The 16,774-nt window shown below is 36.3% G+C and overlaps 2 protein-coding genes and 1 pseudogene across 2 annotated transcripts; 1 reads left to right on the plus strand and 2 right to left on the minus strand.

Moving 5' to 3' along the window:
* Positions 1-6,944: 6,944 nt before the first annotated feature.
* LOC132191152 (auxin-responsive protein SAUR68 pseudogene) lies at positions 6,945-7,352 on the minus strand (annotated as a pseudogene).
* Positions 7,353-8,632: 1,280 nt separating this feature from the next.
* On the plus strand, positions 8,633-9,604 carry LOC132191075 (SAUR-like auxin-responsive protein family). Its single transcript, XM_088510678.1, is given in 2 exon segments — positions 8,633-9,159; positions 9,161-9,604. Coding segments are annotated over 2 exon segments (396 nt in total). The 5' UTR covers positions 8,633-8,892; the 3' UTR covers positions 9,290-9,604.
* Positions 9,605-9,822: 218 nt separating this feature from the next.
* Positions 9,823-13,052, minus strand: LOC132190047 (putative CoA ligase CCL5). The gene is made up of 5 exons (XM_088510603.1): positions 11,590-13,052; positions 10,799-10,944; positions 10,593-10,660; positions 10,296-10,398; positions 9,823-10,191 (listed from the first exon to the last, which is right to left on the minus strand). The coding sequence occupies exons 1-5, from the start codon at positions 12,812-12,814 to the stop codon at positions 10,078-10,080; spliced, it is 1,656 nt and encodes a 551-aa protein (XP_088366729.1). The 5' UTR covers positions 12,815-13,052; the 3' UTR covers positions 9,823-10,077.
* Positions 13,053-16,774: the final 3,722 nt, after the last annotated feature.

Below are 16,774 nucleotides of genomic sequence, written 5' to 3' on the forward strand. Positions count from 1 at the left end.
TTTTTTAATGGGTATTGCACTGTAATAGTTGGTGATATTTTTGTACATATATGTTTTTTAATGGATAATAAACAGTAATAATTTTTTATATACTTTTTTTAATGGGTAATAAACAGTTATCAAGTACTAATTTAAATTATTGGTGAATTATGTAACAGTTTAATTTGATGGATTGTTCTTGTATTTTTTATTATATGTCTGTTTGGAATATGTTTCAAGAAAAAAAAAATACAAAAACAAAAAAACATATAGAAACAAGTAATATAGCAATATATAATTGCCTAAGTAGAAAACTCAAAGTTAATGTCAAATTAGAAAGCATACTTTTGTTTGCATAGGTATTAAAAATTGAGGCTTATAGACAATGCTAGTTATTTTACTGTTATAAAGAAATGTCTTTATTGGTAATTTGGTCATGAAACTGCAATTATATGCTAATGTTATCCAAACAATACTCAATTGATAAAAAAAAATAAAAAAAAAATAAAAAAAAAACTTTTTAATATGTTTTACCAAACGACTGTGCGATTTTAAAAACGCAATTTTTAAAATCGCACTTATTGAAATCGCACTCTCAAACGGACCCTTATTTTAAACGCTTATATGAGATAAACGGATAAAATTTATGAATTTAAGAATCTCAAATTTAAAGAAAATTTTAAGGGATTTCAATCCCTTAATTTGTGGGGTTCATCTGAATAGTAGCTAGGTGTTTGAAATTTGCTTGGAGAAGTGAATTTTTTCAAAATTTTCTTATATTTATAGTTCAAATTACTAACAATTCAAGCAATAAAACAGTTAAAAATTAAAAAAGGATTCGGCCGACATCAATAAATACAAGCGAGTTCTCGTGAGACTCAGTAATCTAAAGAAGAGGGGTTGAAATCTGTTTCGACAAGTGGACTTCGCGAAAGTTTTTTTAAATATTAATTAGTATAATTATAGAAAAAGTTCAGGGGACCGATCGATGTGGATGCTGAGTGGGTTAGCTAGAGGGATCCGGATCATTCTAGCTAGAGCCTTGGGTGGAACATTAACCTGGGAAAATAATTAAGAGGGAAGAAATAAAGGAGGGGGATCTTTGACTGTGACCACATGGGCTGCTATTATATATCTACCATAAACATGGCACAAACCAATTGGAGTTTGGTGCATGGGAACTTTTGAACCTTGTCTTGTTTGAAAAAGCGATTCGTATTGCATGTATATAGCAGCAACCCCAAAAGAGTGGTCAAATTTCCTCCGCAGTCTCAGTGACCTACCTACTTTGGCCATCAAACTTTAATAAAACTCCTTCTATTATCAGTGTATGACGTAGTGGGAGTTCATCTGTAAAAATAGTCATTTGATCAACACAGTGCATGAGACCGACCTGCGAGCTAATTCTATGGAGGAGATTTGGATTAGATTTACTGTTTTTGGATTAATTTTAATATTCCCTAAAAGTAAAGAGAGTTACTGGCACAAAATCCTTCCGCTCCACTAAATTCCTAATCGACATCACCTCTAATCACTACGAAAAATGGTATATATGGATCACCAAATTCAATAGTTGCAACCATCAAATTTGAGAGCTTTGATAGTCTCGACCATTAAATATATCGATTGGTGGTGGTCGCGACCACCCATGAGAGATGACAGGACAAAAAATTTGTTGTTAACCCTGAGGTGTACCCTAATGATTAGGTGGGTTTTGTATTATTATCAATAGACCATGCACCTTTATATATATATGTTTTTGGTATATATATGATCATAACACAATTTTGCTTACGTAACATGTCATACGTTAACAGTGATACGTAACATGCCACGTAGAAGAAGCATACTGTTACACATGTAGTCCACATGCATCCCGGTGCGAGAGTGAGACAGTGAGAAGAATTATTTAGTAATAGTATTTGCTGGATAGTCAGCAATTCCCTGAAGATGTTGATCGATGAAGAAATAGTCTTCTAATTTTTTTTTTTTGGTCCTCCCATGGGCCCAAGTCGGCGTGCTTCGCTTTCAAGTAAATGGCTGATCATAATACACGTTGAATGACATTTGGATATTAATTACACGTTTTAAACAAAAAGTATAATAAGATGACCTTTTTCTAATTACGATGTAATTTTTTTGAGAGAGGGGAAGTGGATTTGAGAGGATTTCTAGAAGAGTTATAGATGTTAGAAAGTTGATATGAGCTCACCTAATTAAGTAGATTGTAGGGTAATTCAAAATTAAATTAATTTAGACAGATGAGTCTCATATAAGCCTCTACAGTAATATATAATTATTGTATATCATTATCCTTTGGAGAGATACTCCTACTCCGCCAAATATCTTTTCAAAATTTACCTCAAATTGGTAGATCACTTCAAGGATAATACCACCAATAATACTAAGTTGGTCCAATATTTTAGGCTAACAAGCACTCATGCTTCAAATTGGCCCCATCACAATCATAATAATTTACAACATTTTTTGTGCCCATATCCACGACAAGTCGACAACCCTCTCTTTAGCAACTTTCACTCTTGATCAAGTAGCCTTTTCCACCATTGTGATGGCTTTACTCAGACCTCAGATAACCATATCCATATATCACTTGTATCTTTCGAAATTTGAATAAGTGACTTTGGTGCCTGCTTTGACATAATCAATACGTCAAAAGTTCAAAAGCTAATGGAAGGCGAAAAGTCAGATCCTTAATTAAACGTATCTCATATCACGCTGGCTCATTCTAGCACCCAATCTCCAAAATGGCCCCACCAAGATATATCATAACAATTCACCACGCTTTTGAGCTGACGTCCTCATCAGCCAATCCATTCTATGGTGGATTTCACTTCAGATCAGTAACCTTTTTTCACATTTGTGGTGGCTTCAATCAAACACCATGCATGTAGTCCTTTCCATAGGTCGCCCCCTACAAAATCTCAATATGTGACGACGTATTGTTTGCACTGATACCAATGTTAAGTATCTAACTAATACACTAAAATTTTTAGAGCCGATATAAACAAGAAAAATTGACCTGGCTAAACCAATCTAGCAGCCATACCTCAAATTGAAACTTACCATGATAATAACATAAACAATTCCAGCTTTTAACAGGTTTTTCTTTACTCTCTTTATCTTTTACCTTTAGTAAATAACTATTCTCTCTCCCTTCACCCCTTATCCCCTCCTGTCCGTGTCACTCCCTTCAGCCTCCAATAATAGTTGAACAGCAAGCAAGCGAGTTTAGATAATTAACTTAATTACTTTGCACTATCTCTGCAAACCCTACTGCATGCACCACGTAAACACTCCTCATAAAGCATATTTCAAAGTCATCTTTCAAATAAACCTTCCTCGTTTCTTCTTTTTTCTTACTTTATTTCCGTTCAACTTGCCTTTAATTTGTCTGAATCAGTTGATCATCTTTTTCTGCTTCGATAGTTTGTCGTCAATGCCACGTGAAGCTTTAAGTGTGTAGGGACGACCCATGATGAAGCAAAAGAGATTCGATGTATGGTTTGAAGTTTGAAGCTACGTTAATGTTGATCCACGAGGCAACCGATTTCATTATATACATATATATGTGGCCTTCAAGCAATAACATCACTTTCCATGAAGATACGTGGTTTCTTTCGTATATTTTGTTAGTGGCGTGAAGAGGACCCATTTGTTTTTTGAACAGTACCATTTCGTGAAAACTGCTTTTGAGCTTTGTTTTTCTTTTTTCTCCCTTGGCTTAGTTGGCTATGCCTTATTTCCCTTTCTTTTCGCAAACTTTTGGTTCCTTGTCTTTTAGACCATTCACATTAATTATTAGGTCTCTAGTAAATTTGTATGAAAAATCACCCACATTCGGCTAGTTCTTTTAGCTAAAAATTAGCATATTTCCTTTTTATTTTTTATTTTTTTATAAGTGACTAGAATGCAAAGCCACTTAAAACATGTCACGATAGCTCGTATTTATGAAATGGGTGTGAATCTAAGGGTTGATTAGCAATGTCATGTAAGTACAATTAAATAAAAATGTGATGTATAACATTACTTTACTTATTTTTTAGACAAAGTTTTCATTCAAATTGAATTAATGATAGAAATTCCTTCAATATCTAATCTATTAAACTGGTGTGTTTAAAATACATGTGATTCTCTTGTGAAATGCATATACATTTCTCATATATTTTGAACACATTAGTTTAATAGACTAAATTAAAAGAAAGTCTTCCAACTTAATTTAAATGAAAAGTTTAGGGTTAAATTTACTTTACTCCTGAAATTTCAGGAGTTTTTCAATTCGAACCCTAATGTTTAAAAATTGGCAATGTACCCCCCTAATGTTTCAAAAATTTTCAATTCAGATTCTCTGTTACTAATTTCCGTCTAATTGGACGGAAATCATCCCACGTGCGTCTCGCGTGGGATTTTGATGCCCTCTATTCCAATTTTGCCCTCATTAAAACTTATGAAATTACGTAATTACCTTCAATTTCATAGGTTTTAATAAGAATAATTACGTAATTTTGTAGGTTTTAATAAGGGCAAAATTGGAATAGAGGGCATCAAAATCTCACGTGAGACGCACATGGGATGATTTTCGTCCAATTAAATGAAAATTAGTAACGGAGAGTCTGAATTGAAAATTTTTGAAACATTAAGAGTGTATATTGTCAATTTTTAAATATTGAGATTCGAATTGACAAACCCTTAAAACTTCATAGGCAAAATAAATTTTCCCCCAAAACTTTGATCTTTTTGGTTTGCAAGGAAACAGGCTCATTGCCATGATGGTCTATGCAACTTTCACCCCTCTCTACATTGCCACGTGGGGTGGACTTTTTTTTTTTTTTTTTTTCCCACTTGAAGGCATGGTTGCCTGCACTAAAGACAGCTCATGTTATAAGTAATCTTTTCCAACATGATAATATATATGTTTTTTCCCCTTTGTCGTACAAAATCTTTTATTTATTTATTATTTTTTAAGATAAGGAGGCCAGGTTGAATACTTTGCGATGTTCTTTAAATGTTGGGGGTACTGGAAGGGGAACTTTTCGCCTCCTTTAATCCATTTAATAAATTTATATTGGCCATGAATGATTTGTTGTTTTGTTAAAGAGGTCTATTCTATACATAATAGCACTTAAAAAAAGAAAAAGAAAAAAAGAAAGAAAGATAATTTATTCACAATTATTATCCTAAAATATTATATTTTCCATTCCTCAATCATTAATGGTACTCTTAAAGCTTTACCGCTTTAAAAATAAAAGCAAAAAATGTAAAAAGAAAGTTCATTGTATCGGGTCATGATACAGGGAACGCCGGCGTGCATGAACTGTTCATGCACGCTAGCGTCCCCTTTAACATTACCCCATTGTATCTATTAAATTTTTGGGTTGGATACACGAGTAGTCTACAAAAAATAAGGATGTAGGCCTATTTTCCCGCACCCTCATTTACCTAAGGCAGGACTCATTTGTTGAGAACAAGTTAACGTTACAAACATCTTTATAAATTGCTTGAATTACAGTGTAATCTAGACACCCCGATCTAAAGAGATCTTTTTTTTTTTTTTTTTTTGACATGTCCACACAAGAGGGGGGAGGGGGATTCGAACTAGTGACCTCCACTTCATTAAGTGTGGTTCCAGCCGATTGAGCTACCTCTTGGGGACGATCTAAAGAGATCTTAATTGAAACACAAGTACTCTTTACAGTTTTTTAATAGGTAATAGCTTTATATGCATTTAAAAATATAATTTTCTTGGCATGCTGTTTTAGAATATTCCTAAGCATATATTGCACCCGAATCCAATTATTAGCTTAGAGTAACTAATATTAAATGTTTGTTTATCATACTAATTTTGAACTTAATTAAAACAGTCTTTATTTCCATCTTATCCCATTGTATCCAAGAGGCTAAGAGGATCTGCAAAAATATTTCTAGAATTCAATTACAAATAAAGATAATTTTTTGTTTTTGTTTTGGGTCGTATCCAAACGAATGCTTGGTCAGTTTGTACCAGTTAGAAAAATTGACCCATTAAGGGCAAAAGCCCAAAAGGCCTGGTGATCACAAGTGGGCTAGGGTTGAGGGCTGAGCCACCTAAATATCTCTTTTTTTTTTTTTTTTTTTTTTTTTTTTTTTTTTGGGGGGTGGAGGGAGGGGTGGGAATAGAAAAGGAAAAAATGTGATTTTTTTTTTTTTTTTTTTTGGTTAATAACTTAGGTTTTCACTTTTTTTTTTTTTTTTTTTTTTTTTTTTTTTTTTTTTTTTAATTCGTATCACAGATGATACATGACTTATGAGTAAATATCGATTTAGTACATCCGTCACCATTTAGTCTATCAAACTAATGGACTGATATGTGTTATAACAAAAACATGCCACATGTCCTAACAAAATTTTTTTAAAAAAAAAATCATAAAACTAATTAAAAAAATCAAAAGTTAAAAAAAAAAAAAAAAAAAAAAAAAAAAAAAAAAAGACAAATATGGGATGGCCCGGTCACTCCATTTTGGCCAATGGAGGTGGCCGGCCACCCTCATTTTGGCCGTTGAAGTAATTTCAGCCACCCTCATTTTGGTCACCCTAGGGCCGGAATAAGGTGGCAGAAATTAGTTCGGTTAATGGAATATGACGAAAATATTAAATTGGTACTCTTTACCCATAAGTCAAGTACTATCTCTGATACGATTTGAAACCTACGGGAAAAAAAAATAAAAAAATAAGTAATAAAAATGTTATTAACCCTTTTTTTTTTAAGTAAGGTTATAAATTACATTTTTATTTTATACTTATTTTACAATAGAAATTAATAACATTTTCAACTAAATCTTGAATCAGTAATTGTTTAAAAATTACAAGATCTTTATTGATGAATCATGGCTATATTAACTGGGGAAACAAATGTTCGTAATTTTAAAAATTTGTTTTGATCAATAGGAGGTACATACATGCATGATCGATCAGAAGCCATGGATGGATATTTGACGAAAACTTAACCCTTCAGAGACTGATGCAGTACAAGAGGCTAGCGATATTGCCTTGTCGAGCTCCGAGACACTGCTTCGAACCACCGAGATAACGCACTCCATGAAAGCCGCATCGCACGGCAAAGTGATCGGCCCATCCGTCGGCAGCCCAAACTCCTCCTCAGACATTCTAAACAGCTCTTTGAAGATTTTGCAACTCAAATAAGGCAAGGGCACCACAAACCGCTTCATGTCAGCAGTATATACAACAAAGTGACCCTTGTGAGCTGGCTGCCTATATCTGAGTTTTGGCAGTGGCCATGGGATGCTTCTCCTCCCATTAATGCCGGCCATTTTCTTCCACTTCCTTACCATAACAATGAGCTTTTTCAAGCTGATCATATTGAGGAAACAACGACGCCGTAGGACTAGCTGGGTATATGGTTACTGGAGAGGTTCTGGTATGATCAGTAGAATGCCTTGCAGGGAACTTTCATATATATATATATATGAAACCAAAACCATGTGCTGATTGGATAAAAGACGTGGTTTTGGAAATGGGATTGTTCTGGATTTAATTGAGCATTCATGAGTAGCAATATAGTTCTGGTGGGGGCATGTGATTGTGGTCACATATATTAATTTTGGGGGTTCGATTCATGGAAAAGCATAAAACTCACAAGTATTTAATTTTTAAATTTTAGAAAATTTTGATGGCAGTAAAGCAGTGGGTGGTTACGCCCAACATGGAGCTCAACTATAAGGCTGTGTAATTGAGGCACATTTTTGGTAGGACTTGGTAGCCAATCCCAGAGGGAAGGAATTTGGGGTAACATAGAACTTTGTTTTTTCTTAGCAGAAAATATGGAACTTTTCTAGCCTATCCAAAGTCGACCGTCGTTGCCTAGTTGGGCAACATGAGACGTAATGCACGTGCAAATAGGATTGAAAAGGCCAAGTGTCGAAGCGGCAATCGTATGGACTTTTTTTTCTTGGGTGATGAACCACACTCCTAGCAGAGCCTACCACATATTGATGTGTTGGCCCACTCAACAATAAACACCAATCATTCTCAGGTGGCTGTCAGTAGTTTGCACATGTAACCGACACGTCATTTTTAAAATTATTATTGAATTAAAATTAAATAATAATTTATTTTAAAGTTAAATATAATTTTAAAATTTATATTAAAATGTGTGAAAATGTGTGTAGCATTACTTTATAGATAACGCTTGAAAAAAAGCATCAGCACATTTGTGTCAAGTTTGCATATGAAACCAACAAATCACTATAGTGGGAAATGATCCTATAGGATCATTAGCACATTCTAGCTAGAAATGCACTAGTACATTTGTTTTATCACTTCAAAAGATTTGTTAAGTTATATATATATATTAAGCTCACGCCTCATATTAAAGACAACTTATCTATTTTTAAGACAGAGAAAAGTAGTAAGATCATTTTGTCAAAACTTTAATTGAGCTCATATGTAAGGACGGAACTAAGAATTAAACTTTACCGGGTGGACTACATTGAACTTCTATTTTAGGGAGCCCAAGTGGTTTTTTTTTTTTTTTTTTAACAGATACCACTTTCATAGCCTTACCAGAAGCAGCACCAAACAGAAAAAGAAAAAAAAGGAAGGCAGATAAAACTAGATAATCCTTGCCAACTTCTACAAGCCTCCAGCCACAAATCACTAGAGCATTGGCTCACGCATTTAAAGCACATATTGCTTTTCTTGCGTGATTTTTAGCAAAAGGTCCCCAACATGACTATGTCACGAGCCACCGCATTGTCTCCACACATAATGAATCTTTAGTCTTATCAATTAATCAACCGTCTACTTCAGCCCACTTGCCTATAAAAATATTTAACCATCTAGCTTCTTCAAACTACCCATCAAAGCTTCAAAATCTTCAGAAAGATCAAAGGCTTCAGCATGAAGAGAAGTCCTAAGAAGCTAAGTGAGATCATAGAGAAATGGAAGAAGAGAAAGAAGGGTTACTTTGCTGTGTATACAAAGGAAGGCAGAAGATTTGTTGTGCCTCTCTACTACTTGAACCATCCTATTTTTCGGGTGCTGTTGGAGATGGCCCAGGAGGAGTTTGGGTCAACGATTCTGGGGCCATTACAAGTTCCTTGTGAGGAAGAATTGATGGAGTACATTCTCTCTTTATTGAGGAAGAATCCTTCTGAGAAACTAGACATCGGTGTACTGTCAACTCTCCATGGCCACTTGTAGGGGAGCTTCAACATCCTCAATTTTGAAGCCTATAGCGAATTTTGCTGACATTGCCAGGATACACTCTTGTACATTGAAAATAATGTACATCTAATTTCTCATGAGCAAGGCTTGCATTTTGTTTACTTTGTACTCAAACTTGGAGTCTTATATCATTAATTAAGGACGCGTGACTCTTTCAATTTGCATCATTTGTGTTATATTTTTTTCATTTTTGTGTGTACTTGAATAGTTGTTTAGTTTTTTGGACTCATAATGGGTTGTGCAAATTTTTTGTGGACATTTGAAGAAGCATGTACTATCACCCTATATATAAGTGGAGTTGGCCCATTAGATCTCACCTACACATATAATAGAGGTTTTTTCCTGCACTTAGGGCATCCACAGGAGACACAGGATAGACGAGATATCAGGTAGACAAGGGAAAGCTCATTATCTAGCAATAGAGGCATGTCATTCTCATATTTGATCTATACAGATGCTGTAAAGGAAGAGCAAAACTATTTGTTTTTTTTTTTTTTTTTGTTTTTTTGTTTTGTTTTGTTTTGTTTTTTGTGTTATTCTAACACTGGGTGCACAAAACAGGACACAAACCTAAACCATTTCTTCGAATGTAATTCCCTCTAGTAGCACAAATTTCTAGCTATTATTATTGTTGTTGCTATTCATTCTTTTCCTCCTGTGTGGAGGAAAAACACAGCAGAACAAAATTTGTCTGATCATCAAGTAGATATGGCTTTCTGTTCAACCAAGTCGATTTCTCACAGAAAACAGAAAGCATAAAACCTCAATGTCAAGCCAAAATAACAAGCACATATGGTACACGACAGCATAAAATGGCTACAAGCATGTGATCTAAATTAGCCATGAAATGCAAACAGTTCAAAGTTTGGAGGATGAAAGTTGTATTAGATCCTTCCTGAGAATCTTGCCGGACGGATTCTTGGGTACAGAAGCTATAAATGCCACTCTCCTGATTTTCTTGTATGGAGCCACCTGTGAAGATGACAGCAAATCAATACAGTGAGAACAAAGAATTTGTGTCTAGAGATTCAACAAAACACAACTCATATAAACTACTTCAGCTCAACTCAGCTCACCTGTCCCGCTATGAAATCCATGACTGCACCCTCAGATAAATTGCTTCCAGCTTTTCTCACCACATATGCCATGGGACACTGTCCAGCCTCCTTATCAGGAATCCTAAAACAAAAAAAACATTAACTGAGAAACTCTTTTTCTTTTTTTTGTTTTAAGGATCAGGTAAATTAGATATTAATCTCTAGGAAAACCGTCTGCCTTTTGTTTTCTATTTTAAAGAAAAATACATTAACAAACAACACAAAAAGGGTTTTCATAATTTCCAGGCCTTTTTTTTTATTAGAGAGAAGACTTACGGTATAACAGCAGCATCAGAGATTTCTGGATGAGTAAGCAACAAGGCCTCTAGCTCTGCTGGAGGGACCTGGTACATTAAAAGCGAAATCAGCATATTTTTCAAGATTCAATTTTAGTTGCATTCTTATCCTACATAACTAAAGCAGAGGAATTCTGGAAAGAAGGCCAGATTTAAAGAAACTTGATTAGTGACCCCAAGTCTCACCTGATATCCCTTGTATTTAATCAGCTCCTTCAACCTGTCAACCACAAAAATGAAGCCATCATCATCAATGTAGCATAGATCTCCAGTTTTCAGCCATCCCTCTGAGTCAAGAGTTGATGCTGTCGCCTCTGGATTACTGAAATAGCCTGCAACAACTTTTCCAGTATTACTAAAAGGAAATGTGACCAGCAAAAATAGCCTGACAACCTGAAATATTGCTTACTTGCTAAAAATTCTGTGATCTAGGGAATGAATTCTCTGAATTTCTATCTAAAATAGCTAATGAAAATTACCATTTAAAAAATAAAAAATAAAAAATTCTAGCTAATGACTTTTCAAAAGTATTCTCCATCCCATTATTTATTTATTTTCTATACCATTTAAATATTTTTTCTTTATTTTTTAACCCAAATAGAAAAGAAAGGGTGGGAGAAAATAAAGCATAAAATACATGTACAATGCACTTGGCTCAAGTGCTAATGTATTTGGTTTACCAAATCGGATAAACACATTTGTAATAAAAAAATATTCTTAAAAACACGTAAATAAAAGTCTACAGCTGCGATAAATAATGTCTTAAACTACTTAAAAAAAATCTCAGCATGAAGATGTAAATTTTTCTACATTGTCCGGCTAAAACGTTTTTTCAAACTCAATCTTGTTTTTAAACAGAAGTTTGGCCGGCAAATCACGGAGCCAAACGAATTCTAAAACTTATTAAACCCCCTTTATTATTACAAATTAATAATAATAAGACTTAGATAAAGAAGATAATTATATTTCCGCTGTACCTTTCATGATGGAGGGACCGGTAAGCCAAAGCTCACCGGTTCGGTTCACCGGCAGAGCCTCGCCGTTCTCCGGATCCACAATCTTCGCATTCATGCCCGGCGACAACAACCCCGCCGTACCGTACCTTCTACTCTCTTCCAGCGAGTCAGTGGACGCCCCGACCCCCGTCGATTCCGTCAACCCGTACCCCTGAAGAATCGTCACCGTCGGATACTTCTCCACGAAGCCTTCGATCATCTCCTTCCCCAGCGGAGCCCCACCCGATAAAACCGCCTGCAGCGAGCTCAGGTCGTACTTGGCACGTATCCGATCCGCGCCGTTCACGAGCGCCACCAGTATCGGCGGCACGAGCGGGAGGTACGTGACCCGGTACTTCTCGATCGCCGAGAGCATATCGTGCATCTCGTACTTGGAGAGAATCACCACCGTCGTCCCCGAAGCGAGCAGGGCCAGCGCGAACACTGCTAGGCCGTAGATGTGGAACATAGGGACTGTGCAGATGAACCTGTACTCTCCATCTTCCAATTTGAACCGATTCAGCACGATCTGAACCATCGCTATGAGGTTCCTGTGCGAACCTACGACGCCTTTGCTCGCGCCGGTGGTGCCTGACGAGTAGAGCAGAGTCGCCGTGTCGTCCTGGTCGACTTGGTCCCTAACTCGGGCCCCACTCGGCTGCTTCTTCAGCAATTCCTCCAACGTGGCCACGATTCTCGCGTTTTGAACGGCTGGGATTGACTGCTCATCCAGGAGGACGATCCGGAGGTTCGACCCGGCGAGTTTGGGGACGAGTTGGCGAGTCGTGAAAGCGAGGACCGGTTTCGAATCGGCAATTTGCTTGGCGATTTCTCGGGGGGTATTGAGGGGATTAGTGGTGGTTATTACGGCACCGAGGGACATGACGGCGAGGCACACCACGGGGAAGAAGATGGAGTTGGGGGAGAGGAGGAGGATGACGTGGCCTTTCCGGACGCCCATGTTGGAGAGCCACGTGGCGACAGAATCGACGGCTCTCCAGAGTTCGGCAAAGGTGAGCTGGGCGCCGGTGGAGGCGTCGATGAAGGCGATCTTGCCATGGTGGGCCCGGGACGAGATGAACGTGGTCACGTCCAGTGAATTGTTCGGTGGGTGCGCCGTGGGGTTGCGCTTGCTGTAGAAGATGGAGTTGGATTTGCAGAAACCGCTCCTTTGATCAATCACCTGGTTGCTGCTACTCTGCGCCATTACGATACGACGCCGCTTTGTGCTCTGATCTGCTGCCCCTGCCTTTAACACACTTATTGTTCAGCTCGAGTATGAAGTCTTTGACTACGTGCGTCGACCAGTCTTAACATGGTCGGCGACGTTTTCTTGGGGCTACTGTGGCCGTTGGATTTGCTTTCGTGGTGTGTTTTACGTACGATCTCGGCTGAGAGGTCTTTTCTGGGGATTGGGATTTAGCCACGTTCGTTGGGATGATTGGTGGTCGGACTGGTCGGTGAAATTAGTGAAAAGTTTGCCAACCTTTTTTCCTTCAAAATTTCACGTGTAAATTGCAGCTTTTATTTTGTTATCTTTTATTTAAAACGTACCTGGCGGCCGTTCAGCTGTCGTCAAGAAAATGATAGCCTTGAAAACGCTGTCGTAAAGGAAAATATTAATTTATTGATTCGTCAACATAAATTACTCAATGGTGAAGATATTAGCAAAATTCCCACGTCAGTCTAAATTAGATTAGATTAGATTGGATTTTTTGGATTTTTTTTTTCTTTTCTTTTGTCTTTTGTTCGGAGCGATATGGAAAGAGAAATGTTACAGTGTTATTCTCAAATTCTTCTTGCAGCAAAAATTATTAAAATATATAAATTAGTTGGTCCAAAATTTTACTATTATATTAACGGTCCATTTGAAAGTGCGTTTTTAAAAAAATAATTTACGTTTTTAAATTAAATCATAATTTTAGAGTGTTTGAGAATGCGATTTTAAAAACCCAAATTTTAAAATCATGAAAAAATTCATAATTTGTATAAGCTCAAGATAGGGTGCTTATTTTAAAAAATGAAAATTTAAACTAAAATTATGATTTCGCTTAAAAAAATATTTGGAGCAATATTCATTTATTTGGCCAAGAAACCGCAATTATATATTAATGTTATCAAAACACTCAATTGATAAAAAAATACTTCTTAACATGTTTTACCAAACACATATATAATTTAAAAAAAAATCAATTTTAAAAACGTAATTTTTAAAATCGGACTTATTAAAATCTCACTCACAAATGAGCCTTAAATCGGAAACACCAAAAGCTATTTGAAAATACATGTAATATTTTTCATATAAAAAATTTATAAGCATTTACTCAAGGCAAGTCAAACCTTAGCCGGTTAGCCCAATCCAATCTGACCGAATACAAATAGAAGAAGAAAGCCGACGAGTAAGGACTAACGAGAATAAATCTCATCCGCCAAGCATTTTATCCGCTAAATCAATATCCTTCTTCCAACTCCCACACGCATTAAAATAAATAAATAAAATTACTGTGTTGTCTTATTGAGATCCTTAGTGCTCAGTGCTCCAATGTATATACTGCCTAGCAAGCACCGAATCTAACTTTTTTGCCCAGTAAAGAACACAAGCAATTGAGCATAGAAAGGAAAAAAAGCCGGCTCCTTCCTCCTCTCCCCCCTCCCCTTCTAAGCCTTTTTTTTAAAGGTATTTTTGGGCCAAAAATAGCAACTTTGACAGCTACCACCTGCCCTCCAAGGTGCTGGGCTTCCCTTTTCCTCTATCTGCTCCACCGCGTGCCAACTCTTTTTTTTTAAAAGAAAAAAAGGCATTTTTTGGCAAAAAATAGCAACTTCGACCACTACCACCCGCCCTCCAAGGTGTTGGGCCTCCCTTTTCCTCTGTCCGCTCCACCACATGCCAACTCTGGTCAATGCCTATCATTTCCTCCACTCCGGATGCTACTGATTTGCTAGTTGTGTTGCATGTTTTGTTTGTTGTGAATAATTGTTTTTTCTTTAGATTTGCTCTCTTGAACGATCTACGAGGAAAATGATGTAGTTTCCCAACCATTTTTGGTCGATGAGGAGTAGATCTAGTATTCTCAGGAGCAGATATATGCTTTTATGGCTATTTTCTGTTGGGGTTGGGTTTTCTCTGTTTTTTATTGTTTGTATTTTTGTTTCAATAAGGATTGTCCAGACTTTGAATTGTAGATGTAATCTGTTTTCAGAGTGAGGAAGATAAGCTACCTATGCATTGAGTTGAGTTTGTTTGGAACAGATCTGGTATTACAACTGAAAAGTAGTCATAGGTTAGCGGATATTGATGTTATAGGTAGGTCTTGAATGTTTGATTTTTATGTAAGCATCTATGATTTGTAACCTCGTAGCTCCAGTTATGATTTTTCAAAGTTTTTTGCTCTGTTATGTAAGAACGTTATGCTCGTGATCCTTCTTCAGTGAGATTGTTTTTGTTTTTTTTTTTAAAAGGACTAATGAGCATAAATCTCATCCTCCTAGCATTTTATCCACTAAATCAATATCCTTCTTCCCACTCCCACACACATTAAAAATAAATAAATAAATAAAAGTATTGTGTTGTCTTATTGAGAATCGAAGATTCTTAGAGCATTTCCAACATACTCCCTTAGTTTATAAGGGAGTCTATTCCCTATGTGTAAAAAAATGTGCCACTGGCTCACAGCAAATTCCCTATATAGTTCTTTAAACTATCATATGCTACAGTAAAACTCAATGTATTGGGTTCCATTATAGCGATCAGTTGCCTTATTAAATTAGAAAAAAAAAAAAATCTCTCACCTCTCTTTCTCTCTCTTGCCCCACCAAACGAGCAGTAAAGGCATTCAAACAAAAGAAACTGAGAAACTTAGACCGATCAAACTAGAAATTTTAAATTGAATCGGAGATTTCTTTCAACTTTCAACCATCAAACTAAAGAAACCCAAAAATCTCATGAAGTTGTGCTTAAAAAATAGCAAAAATTGGAAACCTAGAAATCAAATCAAACCAAAGAAACCCAGAAATCAAATCAAAGACACAAGGCGTCAAGGCGTGTGCACGCCGATTGCGTCACAGTTGGATGGGGTCGCGTTGTGTGAAGGGCTAGAGTTGCTGTCGATAAAGTACTCGGCGAACTTGGACGACATGGGGTTGATAGCGATCGCGAGGGGGTGTTGGAAATTGAAGAAATTTGAGGTGGTTGGGTGCAAAAGGATCACAGGGACGGGAGTGAGGACATTAGCTTCCTTGCTGGGAGGAGAAGAAAATGAAGAAATCCCATGAAGAATAAATGAGTTGCTGCATCGGAAAGAAAGAAGAAAACATGAGGGGGAGAGAAAGAATAAATAAAAGGAATATAATATATATAAAAAAAAAAAGTAAAATAAAAAAATATATATATTTTAATAATATACGGAAGCATTTAAGGAAGTTATTGAGAGCAAATTGAAATAGAAAAATAAAAAATAATTTGAATCTTTAAATTTTGAGAAAATGATCGAGTATGAGTATCGGCCGGGAATGGACTTAGTGCTCAGTGCTCCGATGTATATAAATATAATGCCTATTGCCTATTAAGGAACGTCTATATCAGATAGGCCCATCTTACCCTATTTGCCCAATAAAGAACACAAGCAATAGGGCAATGCTGATGGAGACAGGGGAGAACCGAATCTACCTATAGAAGTTCTCTTTTTCACTTTTTCTTTTTTTTTTTTTTAATTATCTTTTTTAATTTAGTGTAGCTCCTAGAGAGGATGGTCCTGTCCTGAGAGATATTGGTTTGAGAGTTTTTATTTTATTTTTTATTTTAAAAAAAAAACAAATCTTTCATCAAACACTCTTATTGTCATCATGGTGCTCCAACACCCGTCTCGGTTAAACATTGGAAAATTGGAAACATTATCGCCGACTCTATTGCTATGATTCCCCCATTTTTCTTTTAAAAGACAAAAAAAGTTCACAGAAATGTAAATTTTTGTGTCCACCATGTAGCTTATTGGGCCGTAGCTAAAGTTGATTTGGGTTGCATTTTCACTCACTTACCTCATTTTCCCTCTTTTCTCATTTGTAGTGGGAATGATCCACACCCTATTAGTTTTGTTTCTCGTTGTTTTTGCTCTGTGTTTGTGTTTGTGTTTGTGTTTGTATCTCATTAATTTTTATTTTTATTTTT

The sequence above is a fragment of the Corylus avellana genome, chromosome 9 (assembly GCF_965113065.1).
Source record: "Corylus avellana chromosome 9, dhCorAvel1.hap1.2, whole genome shotgun sequence".
In the NCBI taxonomy this organism is placed as follows: Eukaryota; Viridiplantae; Streptophyta; class Magnoliopsida; order Fagales; family Betulaceae; genus Corylus; species Corylus avellana.